Source organism: Chiloscyllium punctatum, chromosome 7 (assembly GCF_047496795.1).
Source record: "Chiloscyllium punctatum isolate Juve2018m chromosome 7, sChiPun1.3, whole genome shotgun sequence".
Lineage (NCBI taxonomy): Eukaryota > Metazoa > Chordata > Chondrichthyes > Orectolobiformes > Hemiscylliidae > Chiloscyllium > Chiloscyllium punctatum.
Window position 1 is genome coordinate 83,769,578 of NC_092745.1, and position 18,009 is coordinate 83,787,586.

Sequence of the window (18,009 nt, forward strand, 5' to 3'; positions counted from 1 at the left end):
GATTTAAATTTTATGGTGGGTGAATTAGGTGTCAAAGGCATCCTGCATAGCTTGTTTCACTCACTCATGAGACATGGACACCGCTGGCTGACTAGCATTTATTGCCCATCCCTAGTTGCCCTTGAGAAGCTGGCCTTTTGATCCACTGCAGTCCATGTGCTGTAGGTAGACCCACAATGCTGTTCGACATGGTATTCAAGGATTTTGACAAAGCAATATTGAAGGAATAGCAAAATATTTCCAAATCAGGATGGTGAATGTCTTGGAGGGGAACTTGCAGGTAATGGCATTCCCTGGTAACTGTCACCCTTGTCCTTTTAGGTAGAATTAGCTGTGGGTTTGAAAGTTGCTGTCTCAGGAACTTTTGCAAATTTCTGCAGTGCATTTTGTAGATGGTACATTCTGCTGCTATTGAGTGTCATTGGTGTGGAGGGAATGACTGTAGTGCCAGTTAAGTGGGCTGATTTGTCCTCTGTCAAAATTCTTAAGTGTTGTCAGAGCTGCACTCAGCTAGGCAAGTGGGGAGTGTTCTATCACACTCCTGATTTCTGTCTTGTAGGGGGTGAACAGGCTTTGTGAAGTCAGAGGTGAGTTACCTGATTTAATATTCCTAGGCTCTGGCCTGTTCTTGTAGTCACTGCCTTTTATATGGTAAGTCCAGTTGATTTTCTAATTAATGGTAAGCCACCCAGGATGCAGATAGTCATGGATTCATTGATGGTAATTCATTGAATGTCAAGGCATGGTTGGTGGAATGTCTGTTATTCGAGATGGTCATTGCCTGTCATTTGTGTGGTATTGTTGCAACATTTCAGTCCAACTGTGGATATTATCCAAGTCTTATTGTATTTGGACATAGACTGCTTCAGTACCTGAGGCATTGCGAATGGTCAAAGTGTGGCATTGGAAAAGCACAGCAGGTCAGGCTGCATCCAAGGAGCAGGAGAATCAATGTTTCGGACATAAGCCCTTCACCAGGAATGTGGTGAGGAAGCACTGAGAGAATAAATAGGAGGGTGGGGGTGAGGTAGCTTGAAAGGCAATAGATAGATGCAGATGGGGGATGATGGTGATAGGTCAGAGTGGAGGGTGGAGCGGATAGGTGGTATACTTCAAGAAGGAGGCGTAGCTGTAGTAGTAGGTCTGCTTCAGGACGTGGCTGATGAGCTGGGGGTTGCAGTGAGGGAAGAGAGACACTCACTGAGATCCTTGCAGACGGAGAAGGAGAACTACTTCAAGCTGGGCATCATTGAAAGAGATTTCGCAGTAAGGTTACAGAGTCTAGGAGAAAGTAAGGATGACAGATGCTGGAGATCAGAGTCAAAACATGTGACACTGGTTGCTGAATAGCTTGCAATTATTGGTGAACATGCCAACTTCTGACCTTTTGATGGAGGGACGATCATTGATGAAGCAGCTGAAGATAGTTGGGCTTAGAACACTAACCTGAGGAATTCCTGTAGAGATGTTCTGGAGCTGAGATGACTGGAAAGTGGATTTGTTTGTTGGAGATAAATGTGCCAGGTAGGATTCCAACAATTGGAGAGATTGCTCCCTGATTTGCATTGGCTCCAGTTTTACTAAGAGACCTTGATGCCGTATTTGGTCAAAAGCTGCTTTGATGTCAAGATCTGTCATTTTCACCTCCCTTCTGGAATTCACCTCTTTGTGAACCATGTTAGTAATGAGGTCAAGAGCTGAGTGGCGCTGGCAGAACCCAAACTGAGCATCACTGAGCAAGTTTATTGCTGTGCTGGTACTGCTTGATAGCATTGTTAATGGCACCTCCCATCATTTTACTGATGATTGAGAGTAGACTGATGGGGTGGCAATTGGCCGGGCTGAATGTGTCTTTTTTTTGTGTTGAGTGTTGAAGCTGTACTGGAACAACTTGGCTAGGAGTATGACAAGTTCTGGAGTACAAGTTGTCAAATTGCCAAATGCTTCCAGGGCCCATAGCCTTTACAGTATCTAGTGCCTCCAGCTCGAATTGGTTAACGACTGACATCTGTGATGCTGGATAGCTTTGCAGAGGCCAAGATGGATTATCCTCTTGTTACCTCTGGCTGAAGATTTCTGTGATGCTTCTACCATTTGCACTGATGTGCTTGGCTCTTTCAGTAATAAGGATGGTATATTTCTGGAGCCACTTCCTCTAGTGAGTTGGTTAATAGATCATCACCATTTCCGACTGGATATGGCAGGACTGCAACGCTTCAGTATGGTCTGCTAAAGCTGCCTGTTTTGCCACATGACTTGGACCTCCCCTGCTATGGGTAAAATGCCAGTGATGGGAGAACCGAGGTCCTTAAGTGGTCATTTGTTGGCCTGTGACATATCCTCTGAACACCCTTGGGGGTTCTGGGCATGGCAGGGCACCAACTTGTCAAGATTCCTGGGTCATTGAAACACCTGCCCACTAAAAGGTCCTGCCTCTCCATTTTTATATGAAATGAGTTGATTAAGATCAAAAGGCAAAATCCTGGAAAATATGAACTATTTTCAACATTTGGAAGGGTTCTCTCTCGAAAAACAAATGTAAACAACTGTCAGGACTGCATTTCATTTTCATGTTTTTAAAACTGGGAACTGAAATGAGAAAAAAAAACCTGCTCTGAAATCCAATGTTTTATACGGGTGGCTGTAGTTTTGAAAGCAAGTAACCTGATCCCTTGGCTGGAGTTGTAAACAACTGCTTGAACAAGCAGTAACTAAATTTTCAGATTGCAGGTGAGGTGTGTCCTCGTGCAGCTCTTGACGACAAGTTGATTAATCTGTGGACTAGTAGCAGTTGTCAACGCTAGAGACCTTTTGCCTATGAACAACTGTGTGATTGGTTCTTAAGCAGCTTGGAGCTGGAAACAAGTTGCAGAAACGGAGAAAGGAAAAATAAGTGTATGGATCATCTCCCAGCTCTGTAATTGCCCGATTTCTGCAATCAGAAACTCAATTTACACCCTAAGAAAACAAGTTACCTTTCCTGTAGCAGTTGCTTTGAGCTGTACCTTTTGATTTGCTAAATCAGAGGCATTTTCCAATTGAATCAGTCACTCTGTACATCCTACAAACTAATGGAAGCTTCCAGAGAGAGAGAGAGAGACTTCTGAACTAGGGGCTTGGCCAGTCAAAGAATAACCATTTCAACATCAGAACCAGGAAGCAAAGACTAATACGTTTGCTCTTATCTCCACTAATAATTTGTTTTCCTGATTTGTTTATCTGTATTTGTGAGAGTGAGTTTATAAGAGAATTAGACTTGTAGTTAGTAGTGGTGGAGCCCATTTTATCCCAGTGGGTCATGATATTGCGAAATTCTCATTGTCTCCAGTGTGCCAATACCTACATACACGCACATGTAAGCTTATGGGGTGAATTTGTTTTTGCAGAATTACATTTTATTTTGCTCCAAAACTGCATGAATCCATGTAAAACTCTGTAAAACTATACAGAGGGTTTATCAGTCTGACAGACAGACTTCACACCTATTATTTAAAAAGCTGAGCTATCTTGGGAATGTAATTTAAAATAAATTCTGGGATTTACATATCAAAGAACAGAAACCATTTTAGAAATGAAAGTTTTAATCTAAGATTATTTACTGTATCACATCTCCATGACACTGGACTCCTTTGGCTATAAATTCTGTGAGCATGATCTTAACCTCCACAATCACCTGATGAAGGAACAGTGCTCCAAAAGCTAGTGCTTCCAAATAAACCTGTTGGACTATAACCTGGTGTTGTGTGATTTTTAATGTTGTCCATCCCAGTCCAACACTAGCACCTCCAAGTGATTCATTTTGTAAGCAACATTAGCAGTGTGTGTTATCATTGGATTAAGTGAATTTCACTGAATACAGTGTTAAAATGATCTTAGTCACGTTCCTTTAATAGATGATTATCATATGACAGAATTGGATCCTTTACCTTCATGATTTTCTTCATAAAGAGCTATGTTAGTTCATTGTGTTTAACTGATCCAAAAAATGCCACTTTAATGTGGGATGGTTCTTTAAAAGAATTCTATTATTATTGATTACCTGAGGATGTCTACTGTTTAAAGTGTAGTTCCAGTCAAATAGATTTATTAGTTAAGTCCTTTTCTGTTATATTGGGCTGCATCATGTTTTATTTCTGGCTAAATGATAGTTTTATTGATTTTTTTTTGTAGCATTACTTGTCATGAGATCTAATGAGAGATCTAACCATATTTGCTCATGTGGCATCCCACTTAACCAATTCTAGCCACATGTTATTTATAGAACAACTCACTTATTCCAGGATCAACGAACATCCCTGGCACTAGCATCATCTGTAAAAGGTTGTTATGGACCTGGAGAAGCAGTGTTGATCCTGAGCTGAACGGCACAATTCCTGCTATTTGCTCCAGATGTGGCAAACAATATAAATTGAATATTCCCCTTTCCAAGCAGAGGCCTGAAGGTCTTTCTGGGTGGAGTAGTGCACTGTTGTGATGAATTCTTCTTCATTCCAGAACAGAAGAGGAGGCCACATTACCAGACCATGCCAGCCTGATCTGGGCTTGCCACCTGGTCAGCCATCTAGAGGAACACACAACACTTGGGAAGCAGGTCAATGACTTTCTCCACTCTGTGTGACCATATGACCATGAGATATAGGGAGCAGAATTAGGCCATTTGGCTAATGCCTGCTCCATCAGTCAACCATGGTTGACCTGTTTCTCGACATCATTCTCCTGCCTTCTACCCTTAACTCCAGATCCCCTTACTAATCAAGAACCTATCTATTTTGGTCTTAAATATGCTCAAGACTGTGGCCTCCATAGCCCTGTACAGCAATGAGTTCCACAGATTTACCACTCTCTATCTCAGTTCTAAAGTGTTATCCCTTCATTCTGAGGCTGTGCTCTTGGGTCCTAGACTTTCCTATGATTGGAAACATTCTCTTCACATGCACGCTATCCAGGGCTGTCAGTATTCTGTAACTTTGGTTTTGAGAAGATTTGTAGCTCAGGTTGAGATTCTGGATGTAGGTTTGCTCGCTGACCTGGAAGGTTCATTTTCAGACGTTTCGTCACCATACTGGGTAACATCTTCAGTGAACCTCCAGACAAAGCACTGCTCATGTTTCCTGCTTTCTATTTATATGTTTGGGTTTCCTTGGATTGGTGGTATCATTTCTTTTGGTGATGTCATTTCCTATGGTGATGTTATTTCTTGTTTTTTTTCTCAGGGCATGGTAAATAGGGTCCAAGTCAATGGCTTTGTTGATAGAGTGCCGGTTGGAATGCCATGCTTCGGAATTCTCGTGCGTGTCTCTGTTTGGCTTGTCCTGGGATGGATGTGTTGTCCCAGTTGAAGTGGTGTAGTAGTGTCCTTCCTTTTCTGTATGTAAGAATACTAGTGAGAGACGTTTTGTGGCTAGTTGATGTTCATGTATCCTGGTGGCTAGTGTTCCAAAAAAAAAGAACAGGAAATGATGTTACCACAGGAAATGACATGGCCAACCCAACATATAAGTAGAAAGCAGGAAACATCAGCAGTGCTTCGTCTAGAAGCTCACTGAAGATGTTACCTAGTATGGTGACAAAACATCTGAAAATGAACCTTGCAGCTCAGCGAGCAAACCTAGATCCATATTCTGTAGTTTTAATAAAGGTCTCCCCATCATCCTTCTAAACCTCTTTCTTGTAAACCTCCTCTGGACCCCTCCAATGCCAGCACATCCTTCCTTAGATAAGGTGCCCAAAACTGCTCAGAATATTTCCAAATGCGGTATGACTAGAGCCTTATACAGCCTCGGAAGTATTTCTCTAATCTTGTAATCTAACTTTGAAATGAATGCTGACTTTGCATTACCTTCCTAACTGCCAACTGAACCTGCATGTTAACTTTAAGAGATTGCTGAACTAGGACTTCCAAATCCCTCTGTCCTTCAGATTTCCAAAGCCTTTCCCTTCAGAAACTGGTTCTTGCCTCTGTTCTTCCTGCCATAGTGCATAACCTCTCACACTTTCCCACATTGTAGTCCATTTGTGTTGCATGTACTGCAGGCATTTAGACTTAGAATAGATTTTATTGTCACATGTACCCAAGTACAAGAGTACAATGAAAAGTGTACAGTGTCACCACACCCCGGTGTCATTTTAGAATACAATAGTTAGATTTTAAAATCTAGCAGACATTAAAAGAATAGGAATGAAAGGAAAAGAAAATGTCCAAATCGCCCTCACTTCTGCTGCCACCGAGTCACGAGCTAGACTCAATAACAGCCTGCCCTGGATCCACCAATGCCATAACCAGTGCCTTTCCCCCTGTGTCCACCAGTGTGGAAGTCACCATGCTCACAGTGCCATCATTTGCCACTGGGCCCAGCTCCCTAATGCCACCACCATCTTGGAATCAACTGAAATATCAGAGTCCACAACCTTCCTGAGCAAATGTATGAGTGTAACCCATTGAACCATTGCTGACATCCGAGCAGCTGTTGATGCCACCACTACGATGATGTCAGTCTTGCATTGACTGCCCTCTTTCTCATAGTTGTCCTCTTATCTGTTATGCTTGAAGTTAGGTTCCTGACCCTTTCCATACTGTCTGTCCTATTACTTTTTGTGGTAACTTTAAAAAAAATCTCTGCACAACATTTCCCCACCTCTTTAACTTTGTCTATAGTTGTCAATGCAACAGAACCCCCACCCTCCCTTGCCCTAGCCCCCTGCACTATTTAGCTTAAACCCCATTCACAGCCCTAGTTATGATTTGCAAGGACTTGAGTCCATGTATGATTCAGGTGGAGACTGTCCTATCAGAACAACTCCCTCTTTCTCCAATACTCATGCCAATGTCCTATGAATTCAAACCTGTTTTTCTCTCAGCGATTGTTAAGCCACTCATTTACCTCTTTAATCTTGTTGATCCTGTGCCAATTTGCTAGTAGCTCAGGCAATAATCCAAGACTTATTACGTTTGTGGTTCTGCCTTTTTAATTTAGCCCCTAGTTGTTCATATTCCCTAAACATAACCACTTTTCTTTTTTCTACCTATATCATTGATACCTATGTGGATGGCAACTGGATCTTCACCCTCCCACCCCTAGTCATTCTGCAGCTGAGATGAGATATCTAGAAACCAGGCACCAGACAGACAATGCAGCCATCGGGATTCTTGATCCTGGCCACAGAGCACAGTATCTATTCCTCTGACTATGCTCTCCCTAATTACGACTACATTTCTCTATTCACCTTCTTCATGAATGGCTCCTTGTATCATGGTGTTTTGGTCAGTTTGCTCATCCTCCCTACAGCCCCCACTCTTACCCAGACAGGGAGCAAGAATCTGAAACTTAAGTCAAGCTCAAGGGCAGAGGTTCCTTCAGCATTACCTCCTGGATCCCTTGACCTGCCTTGCTTGTAGTCACACCCTCCTGTCTGTGACCATTGACAGAATTCACGGTAGTTAATCTAAGGGCTGTGACTGTCTCCTGGATCACAGCATCCAGGTTACTTGCCCTAACCTAATGTGTCAGTGTTAAAAGTTCAGACTCCAGCTCATCAACTCTGAGACTGAGTTCCTAAAGCAACCAAGACTTGCTACAGATGTGGTCACTGTGATCCAAAGTGGGGTCTGCCATGCAGTTACAGCACCTCATCTGGCCCTTCATCAGCCCAACCCTAACCCCAAACCCCAACATCACTAACCCTGCATGTTCTCTATGCTGTCTACTCACTTGGGGCACTTGCCCACCTGCTCCAACAGTAACAGCTGTGCCACTCAATTTCATCCCCTTTTAATACCTGCCTTTCTCTCTCATTCCAGCCCAGAGTAGGGCAGAAATAATTGAGCTGGGCATTGGGCTGCCAGGCATTCAGTTTCTTATTCCTTATACATCGAGGAACCTGACTCTGACTGACAATGCCTAATTATCCCCCTCCTCTACCTTCTCCCCTCAGACTAATATCAGAGGCCCCTCTTGACTTTGACTCTTGACTGACTGTGCTAAGATCCTCTGAGCAAAGGCTATATCCCTTGTCTTAACTGAGGACTGCTGACAACCTTATCAAGCTTCCTCCATCATGCCTGCAAGAAATGGCAATTCAGCACTGAAAGCATGTGACAGCCTGGTCCAGTCCACAAGCTGGGACATGTCCTTGAGTGCACAGTCCCCTTGAAGCAGTATTACATGAAGTTGCCAGTGTAGCCCAAGATGCAGCATCAAAATACTGAAGTGTGCTAACAGTGGATCGGAGATGTGGCTGAAGTTTCTCAGACGCTTAGAGTGTAAGTGTGCATGCACGCGCACACGAACACATGGTCAGGGCCCACGTAGCATGTCCTGAGATATTGATGTCCGCAGTCCAATTTGGAGGTCCTTTGGAGTAAGCAGTGATCTGAAGTCAGCAGATACCACACTCTGACTTCCATATCAGACTGCATAGCATTTAATTTTTTTTCACAGCATGTGGCCAAATAGGAAGTTGCATATTAATAAGGTGATATTTGCAAACAACAGTTGCAGTAATCCTTTTAATAGGCAAATTACCATTGCCTACTGAGAAACTTGCCCTGACCTTTGTACTTAGTTGAAAAATGCAGCGGTTGCCCCCAACCTTGAGGTTGGCCTTGCAGGATTTCTGCTATTTGGTGACAATCCTCAGTATAGCTCTGGCCATTCATGTCCCTATTAGATTCTGACCAGTGGTGACATCAGCTTGTGTTGGCTCTTGCAAATAGCACATAAACCTTAATTGTACTGGCCGATTTGCCCAAAAATATATTTTGGAGGCAGTGTGAAGGAATAAAGTTGATTAATCGAGTACAAGATTGTTTTCAGATGAAAACAGAGTGGGAAAAGACCAGTTGGTTCATCCAAACTACCCTACATAACAATGCCTACAGCATCATGACTAGGAACCACATTCCCTGCAGTTATGTAATTTCCTAGGTATGAGGAAAAATTGAAAAATAACTGGGCTAACAACAACAAAGTCTCCAGAAACTTCCTTTCTGTGCAATGGAAACTGACCACAAGGTCCCATTGACCATGAATGCAATGTTTCTGTGAATAAGTGGAATCAGATGCTGGGAATATGTATTTTTAATACAGTTTGATAAGGTAGCATAAGTATATGAATCTCTGCTTCTAGGTTTCTACACTGCAAGAGGAAAGAAATAGCTTATTGGCCGAATACGACCTTATGACAGAGAGGGTAAACCAATTGGATGCATTTGATGATCCACACAGCCTCGCTGGCAAGAAATACTTTAACTTCCAGCTTCAGTTAGATCAATTACAAGAAGAAAACTACAGGTAAATGATTCAGTTCTATTCATTGTAATTTATGTTAAATTTGTGAAGTATATTTTACACCTTTATTTGAAGATCACCACTGGATCCGTACATTTCTTCTGCAAGATGGAGCTTCATTAAAGCTTCACAAGAAGCCTCAAATTGTCAGACCAACAAATGCCGCATCATGATTCAGGCAGCTCCATTAGCTGCCTACATTCCTGATGTTCCTATTGGACAGTAGTAAACATGGAAGAGTTACTTGCCTGATCGTCCTTCCCTTCAATTCTGCTTTTTTCTGTCTTTTTGATAGAAATGTTTCATGGATCTAACTGTTCTTCTCTTTTTTTAAAAAAAAGGGGCATTCCTTCAAATCAAGGCTCTCAAACAGCTCACATTTTAATCACTCTGCCATTAATGACTGTCTTCAGCAGCTGAAGACGCTACTCTCTCCAGTGTTTTCCCTAAAAATCCTAACAATTCCCTCAAAAAGACCTGTCTCCTTTTCTTTCCTCTTTTAAGACACTCCTTAAAACCAACCTCTTTCACCTTCTCTAATGTCTGCTTACTTGTCTCCATGACAAATTTTGTTTGATAATTCACTTATGAAGTTCCTTATGATGATTTACGACACTAAAGGTGTGATATAAATAGAAGTTCTTGCTGATGTCTCAATCCCTTTACTTAGCCCCATATCACAGGCTTCTTTTTAACTTTTGCTAAGATTTCCTGTTCCTTTTGCTTCTTGCAATATTTTCCTTGCCATCGTAACTTGTTTTTTTTAACTTGTATAACATAATCAACAGAGCCTATCACTTGAGCCATCCCACAGATCTGCAGCTACATGATCACTAGATCGAGTTTCCTAAGATCTAGAACCTTCAGATAGCCCCATCCTTTTAACTAAGTTATCACTATTGGAATGAAAGAGGTTTGCTTTATCCTGACATTTTGTGGATGGCATCATATGAGATCCACTAATTAAAAGTAAAAATCATAATTAAAAATATATAAATCAATTTCTTTAATCTGAATTAAACAAAATTTAAACTGCATTTATTTCAAGGCAAGAGCCCGTACAGGGAAGGCAGATTAACTCGGGGCATGGTTAGGAACATGGGACTGGGATATCTTAGTGTAATGGAAAATTATCCATTTACTGTGAAATTTAAAAGAGAATGCTTTTATTAAATTCAATGCTGTACTGAGCTTTGTAAATGATGCTTTGATGAAGGTGTGCAGTTAGCTTATCTCTGTTTGAATTCTGTAAACGTTCAATTCTACCTTGCGATAGTCAAACTCAGCGAAAGCTGAACAACTGTTATGACTAGGACCAGGAGATGAGAGGATAACAACTTGAGTTTCCCCCAGTCTTTGCCCTTGAAAGTGTGATAAGGAACGCTATAAGGCAAGCATCTGTACAATGTTCAGTACTTCTTGCATTGAGGCGTCTGGCTTAGTGTAATGAGTCAACCCTGCAGGATTTAAAACAAAGATGCTTTATTTGCTCTTGCTAAAAATTGAGTCAAGTCGATTTAATTTCCACAACACTTAGCATTTACAGAAACATGGCTCAGGGATAGACAGGATGGCAGCATAATGTTCCTGGATACAAATGCTACAGGAAGGATAGAAAGGGAGGCAAGAGGGGAGGGAGAGGGGTGTTTTTGATAAGGCATAGCATTATAGCTGTACTGAGGGAGGATATTCTCGAAAATACATCCAGGGAAGTTATTTGGGTGGAACTGATAAATAAGAAAGGGATGATCATCTTATTGGGATTGTATTATAGACCCCCTAATAGTCAGAGGGAAATTGAGAAACAAATTTCAAGAAGATCTCCGTTATCTATAAGAATAAAAGGGTGGTTATGGTAGGGGATTTTAACTTTCCAAACATAGACTGGGACTGCCATAGTGTTAAGGGTTTAGATGAAGAGGAATTTGTTAAGTGTGTACAAGAAAATTTTCTGATTCAATATGTGGATGTACCTACTAGAGAATGTGCAAAACTTGACCTACTCTTGGGGAATAAGGTAGGGCAGGTTACTGAGGTGTTAGTGGGGGAACACTTTGGGGCCAGCGACCATAACTCTATTAGTTTTCCAAAAGTGATGGAAAAGGATAGAACAGATCTAAAAGTTGAAGTTCTAAATTGGAGGAAGGCCAATTTTGACAGCGTTAGGCAAGAACCTTCGAAAGCTGATTGGGCACAGATGTTCATAGATAAAGGGACGGCTGGAAAATGGAAAGCCTTCAGAAATGAGTTAACGAGAATCCAGAGACAATATATTCCAGTTAGAGTGAAAGGAAAGGTGGGTAGGGGTAGGGAATGCTGGATGACGAGAGAAATTGAGGCTTTGGTTAAGAAAAAGAAGGAAGCATATGTCAGGTATAGACAAGATAGATTGGTTGGATCCTGAGAAGATTATAAAGGTAGTAGGAGTACACGTAAGAGAGAAATCAGGAGGGCAAAAAAGGGACATGAGATAGCTTTGGCAAGTCGAGTTAAGGAGAATCCAAAGGGTTTTACAAACACATTAAGGATGAAAGGGTAACTAGGGAGAGAATAGGGCCCCTCAAAGATCAGCAAGGCAGCCTTTGTGTGGAGCCACAGGAGATGGGGGAGATACTAAACAAGTATTTTGCATCAATATTTAATGTGGAAAAGGACATGGAAGACATAGAAAGTAGGGAAATAGATGGTGACAGCTTGAAAAATGCCCATATTACAGAGGAGGAAGTGCTGGATGTGTTGAAACACACAAAAGTGGATAAATCCCCAGGACCTGATCAGGTGTATCCTAGAACTTTGTGGGAAGATAATGAAGTGATTGCTGGGCCTTTACTGAGATATTTGTATCATCAGTAGTCATATGTGAAGTGCTGGAAGACTGGAGGTTGGATAACGTAGTGCCACTGTTTAAGAAAAGTGGTAAGGACAAGCCAGTGAGCCTGACATTTGTGGTGGGCAAGTTGTTGGAGGGAATCCTAAGGGATAGGATGTACATGTATTTGGAAAGGCAAGAACTAATTAGGGATAGTCAACATGGCTTTGTGCATGGGAAATCATGTCTCACAAACTTGATTGTTACTTATTCAAAATATTCAAAGAGGATTGATAAGAGCAGAGCAGTGGACATGAACTATATGGACTTCAGTAAGGCATTCGACATGGTTCCCCATGGGAGACTGGTTAGCAAGGTTCGATTTCATGGAATACAGGAAGAACTAGCTATTTGGATACAGAGCTGGCTCAAGGGTAGAAGATTGAGGCTGATGTTGGAGGGTTGTTTTTCAGACTGAAGGCCTCTGACCAGTGGAATGCCACAGGGATCAGAGCTGGCTCCACTACTTTTCATCATTTATATAAATGATTTGCATGTGAGCATAAAAGATATAGTTAGTAAGTTTGCAGGTGACACCAGAATTGGGGGTGTAGTGGACAGCAAAGAAGGTTATCTCAGATTACAACGGGATCTTGATCAGATGGGCCAATGGGCTGAGAAGTGGCAGATGGAATTTAATTCAGATAAATGCGAGGTGCTGCATTTTGGGAAATCAAATCTTAGCAGGACTTATACACTGAATGGTAAGGTCCTCGGGAATGTTGCTGAACAAAGAGACCCTGGAGTACAGGTTCATAACTCTTTGAAAGTGGATTTGCAGTTAGATAGGATACTGAAGAAGGCATTTGGTATGCTTTCCATTATTGGTCAGAGTATTGAGTACAGGAGTTGGGAGGTCATGTTGCAGCTGTACAGGACATTGGTTAGCCACTGTTGGAATATTGCGTGCAAATCTGGTCTCCTTCCTATCGGAAAGATGTTGTGAAAAATGAAAGGGTTCAGAAAATATGTACTAGGATGTTGCCAGGGTTGGAGGATTTGAGCTAATAGGAGAAGCTGAACAGGCTGGGGCTGTTTTCCCTGAAGCATCGGAGGCTGAGAGGTGACCTTATAGAGGTTTACAAAATTATGAGGGGCATGGATAGGATAAATAGGCAAAGTTTTTTCCCTGGGGTTGGGGAGTCCATAACTAGAGGGCATAGGTTTAGGGTGAGAGGGGAAAGATATAAAAGAGACCTAAGGGACAACCTTTTCACGCAGATGGTAGTACGTGTATGGAATGAGCTGCCAGAGGATGTGGTAGAGGCTAGCACAATTGCAACATTTAAAAGGCTTCTGGATGGGTATACGAATAGGAAGGGTTTGGAGGGATATGGTGCCAGCAGGTGGGATTAGTTTGGGTTGGGATATCTGGTCGGTATGGATGAGTTGAGCTGAAGGGTCTGTTTCCGTGCTGTTAATCTCTAAGACTCCATGTTGTTTAATGAGTAGTTCATCTAAATCTCTCTAATCCCTCTTCTTGTCCCCAATCTCAATTATTTCCATATCTTTGTCTTTGTCTTTGTCTTTGTTGTTCTCTTCTTTCAGATTCTGTTTGTCTTGTATACTGCCCACTATCATGTCTGAATATTTCAGTCTTTTGCTATATTTGTCTTGTGCACCTGCTATAGAAAAGATGTTGTGAAACTTGAAGGGGTTCAGAAAAGATTTACAAGGATGTTGCCAGGGTTGGAGGGTATGAGCTATAGGGTGATGTTGAATAGGCTGAGGCTATTTTCCCTGGAGCTTCAGAGGCTGAGGGATGACTTTATAGCCATTGTAAAATCATGGATAGGGTGAATACAAAAGGTCTTTTCTCCCGGATGAGGGAATCTAAAACTGGAGGGCATAGTTGTTTCTCCAAACAACTTTTACTGAAGGTGAGAGGGGAAAGGTTTAAAAGGGACCTAAGAAGCAACATTTTCATGCAGAGAGTGGTGCATGTATGGAATGTGCTGCCAGAGGAAGTGGTGGAGGCTGATACAATTACATGGACGAGTTGGACTAATGGCTCTGTTTCTGTGCTGTAAGGCTCTATGACATGACACTAGAAGTCCATTATAATGCACATGCTGATGTCCAAAAAGTGAGAAGGTATTATAGGTAGAACACACTAATAAAATGATTTTTAGACAGCAAAACTAACCTTTTACATAAATACTTACGTCTTTTAGGAGCCATGAGACATCTCTATTATAATCAAGGCTGCAAAGTATTGATCCATAGTTAAAATAGGCTTTCACTGTACTCACTCTAAATAGTAGTGCAAAGTGAATACAAAGATTGATGCCAAAAATTTGTAAGTAATTCTGGTTCACGGCTCCTTGAAACATCATTTGGGTTAGAGCTGTTCATCACCATGTTTTATTTTCATTTCTTTTTATGTTTTCTGATTTCAATATTTCTCTTTTTTTTCTTTCTCATGTTAGTGTTTCTTTCCCTATCTTTTTTTCTCCAAACAACTTTTACTGCTCATTCTTTATTTATAAATTTGCAAGTCTATTCTCTTCCGTTTCATGGTTCATCTTTTCTTAACCTCATTCCCAAATCTGTTGGTTACTTTACTTTCTTCCTGATAATATTTTCAATTTCAATTCAGTATACTTAGGGATCAGGAAAGATGTGGTTTGATTTATGAGTAATGCCTTTATGGATGTAATTATTAATTTATTGCTTAGCACAAATTGGAAATAAATCATATTTTGTTGGTATGCAAGCAATGTATTTAAGGGAGTACTGCTTCCTAATCTCTTTCCATTCCATATCTGAAGGTGCATGGTTTGACACATTCTTGGCTATGTACTATGTGTACATGGGGGAGCTCTGTCCAACTAATCTGTGACATAACTGGATGTACCAATGCAGTGCACAATTTGTATATAGTTTTGTCAAATAGTACTGATTGCTGTGGTTTAGCCTGTACAATTTAGTTTTTCAAACGAAAAATTAGGCCAAAATTACTTAACATATAAATGAATCTGGACTAATGAATAATAAGAAAGTTGGCACAAAATGTATATATTTTCCATACTTATGTTCCAAAAGTGCAATGATTACATAAGTAAGTGACCTTGAACAGCCTGTAGCTGTCTTTTGAGTTACAAGATTAGATCATGGTCTGAAATCACTGTAAAATATGTATTAATTTTTCAATCTCTTTGCTGTTAATAGGCATCATTGTAGATGTGGTAGTCAGTGAATGATCCTGCCCCTTCAAAAGGGTTACTGGTTGTGATACAATACATGGGAAGTTTGGTTACTTGGGGGCATCTTTCATATATATCTTTAAAGGAGCTTTTTGTTTGTTACTGTTCTCTTTAGGCTCGAAACAGCAAAAGATGACTATCGTGTTCACTGTGAAGAACTGGAACGACAACTGATTGAGATGCAGCACAGAAATGATGAATTAAACAGCTTGGCAGAAGAAAACCTTGCCCTAAAAGATGAAATTGATATCATGAGGTAAAGGAATATTGACAGTTGACAGATTTCATATATATCACATTTGCACTAATGAGGAATTGATCCACAATCTATATTGTTAAAGGTGATCGTTAGCTAAGGTGTCAGAATAAAATTTGTATCATGTCCATATCATTTGTGAACTTGCATCATATAAGCATAAAAGATATTTGCTGTTTGCATTGCTGATGCGATACATAAAAGAATAACTTCACCACTATTTTCCTTTCAAATATTAGCTGCTGTATTTCTGTAATTTAAGTTTAAAAATAATAATTACACTAATGTGGATAGAGGAAAAATAAAAATTCCATATAAATAGAAACTTAAAAGGTCTGACCATTCAGGTATAAGTGTTTATCATGATGCATTTTACTGGACTCAGAAGCTTTAATTCAAACTTGAGGAAAACTTATCCATGTGTTGACAGTATAGTTAGAGTAAATTAAAGTAGAATTTTGCTGGATTGTCATTAGTTGTCAGCAAAATGCAGTGCTTTTTGGTGCTGAGAATGCAAACAACTACTGAACCAAGATTTTTCAATATTTATTATTGGAACATCAACATTAAACATTTATTTGGAACCATTTAATTTAGATAACTTTTTTTTAGATTAGATTACTTAGTGTGGAAACAGGCCCTTCGGCCCAACAAGTCCACACCGACCCACCGAAGCACAACCCACCCAGACCTATTCCCCTACATTTACTCCTTTGCCTAACACATGGCCAATTCACCTAACCTGCACATTTTTGGACTGTGGGAGGAAACTGGAGCACCCGGAGGAAACCCAGGCAGACACAGGGAGAATGTGCAAACTTCACACAGTCAGTCGCCTGAGGCGGGAATTGAACCCGGGTCTCTGGCACTGTGAGGCAGCAGTGCTAACCACTGTGCCACCGTGCCATGCATGGTTCCTGTTATTAAAGGGACTGTTCAATAATTAAGCTCTACTGCAGGTAAAAACAAAGGAATTTTTTTGTATTTCCTGCCTCCTGATATCTGTGGTATTTTGTAAAACCCAATTTTGCCAAATAGTCACTGTTCTAGAACCAAACTTTATAGTAAGCATGGAATAATATTGTGTTGTTGATATTGACTTAGCCATTTTGTCTCCTGAAGAGGTTTTGTGCATGTATCATTTATAGTTTAATGTAGGTGTTTTTTTTCCCAAGTGAAAAGGAAGTATTCAGATAAAAGGTAATCAACTTGGTATATCAACAATTTTATTTTACTCACCAGGTGCTGAGTATTTCTCATACATTTTGCTTTTGTTTATTTCCAGCATCTGCAGTGTTTTGCTATTCCAATTGGTAATTTATTTTGTATTTTTATTTGTCCACAGAAGAATAGTGAGACATTATTTATGTTCTTTCTATGTCACAGTTATTATCTGCTTAGAAGTTTTAACTGCATTTACAAATTCAGTATTTTAGTATCAATGGAAAATATCTGGAAAAGCCAAGAAGAATATGTTTTGTGCTTTGATGATTAGTTCCATTAAACTGTTAAGATTATTATCCTTTCTTCGGTTTGCAATTAGTCGACTCTTGTTCAGTCCTAACATATAGGTATTTTGTTCAACACATTTCTGAATATAGTGATTCTTATTGATCTTGCATGCAGAAGTTCATTGTAGTTGATTACAGACTAAGATATTCAGTTAAGGTTCAGAAGGAATTGAGTATTGCTAACATCAAAGAAGCTTTAAATCTTAGGGAACACTTATTGTAAGTAATATATCTATTAAAATAACACTGTGCAAACTTCAGTATCAGAATGTAGTTTAAACTTAAGCTGAACTGTAGTTTATATGACCATTTTAGTCTCTAGGCTGAACAGAACTCGACGAGGTAAAAACAATGACTGCATATGCTGGAAATCAGATTCTGGATTAGTGGTGCTGGAAGAGCACAGCAGTTCAGGCAGCATCCAAGGAGCAGTGCAATCGATGTTTTGGGCAAAAGCCCTTCATCAGGAATAAAGGCAGTGAGCCTGAAGCGTGGAGAGATAAGCTAGAGGAGGGTGGGGGTGGGGAGAAAGTAGCATAGAGTACAATGGGTGAGTGGGGGAGGGGATGAAGGTGATAGGTTAGGGAGGAGAGGGTGGAGTGGATAGGTGGAAAAGGAGATAGGCAGGTAGGACAAGTACGGACAAGTCATGGGGACAGTGCTGAGCTGGAAGTTTGGAACTAGGGTGACGTGGGGGAAGGGGAAATGAGGAAACTGTTGAAGTCCACATTGATGCCCTAGGGTTGAAGTGTTCTGAGGCGGAAGATGAGGCGTTCTTCCTCCAGGCGTCTGGTGGTGAGGGAGCGGCAGTGAAGGAGGCCCAGGATCTCCATGTCCTTGGCAGAGTGGGAGGGGGAGTTGAAATGTTGGGCCACAGGAT

The 18,009-nt window shown here is 40.8% G+C and overlaps 1 protein-coding gene across 2 annotated transcripts in view; it reads left to right on the plus strand.

Annotated features, from left to right (window-relative positions):
* hook1 (hook microtubule-tethering protein 1) overlaps positions 1-18,009 on the plus strand; it is an 87,690-nt gene that overhangs the window by 43,321 nt on the left and 26,360 nt on the right. For both annotated transcript variants that reach the window (XM_072574229.1, XM_072574231.1), the window contains 2 exons: positions 9,127-9,290; positions 15,478-15,618. In XM_072574229.1, the coding sequence (XP_072430330.1) occupies positions 9,127-9,290; positions 15,478-15,618 (305 nt within the window). The remainder of the gene's footprint in view (positions 1-9,126; positions 9,291-15,477; positions 15,619-18,009) is intronic.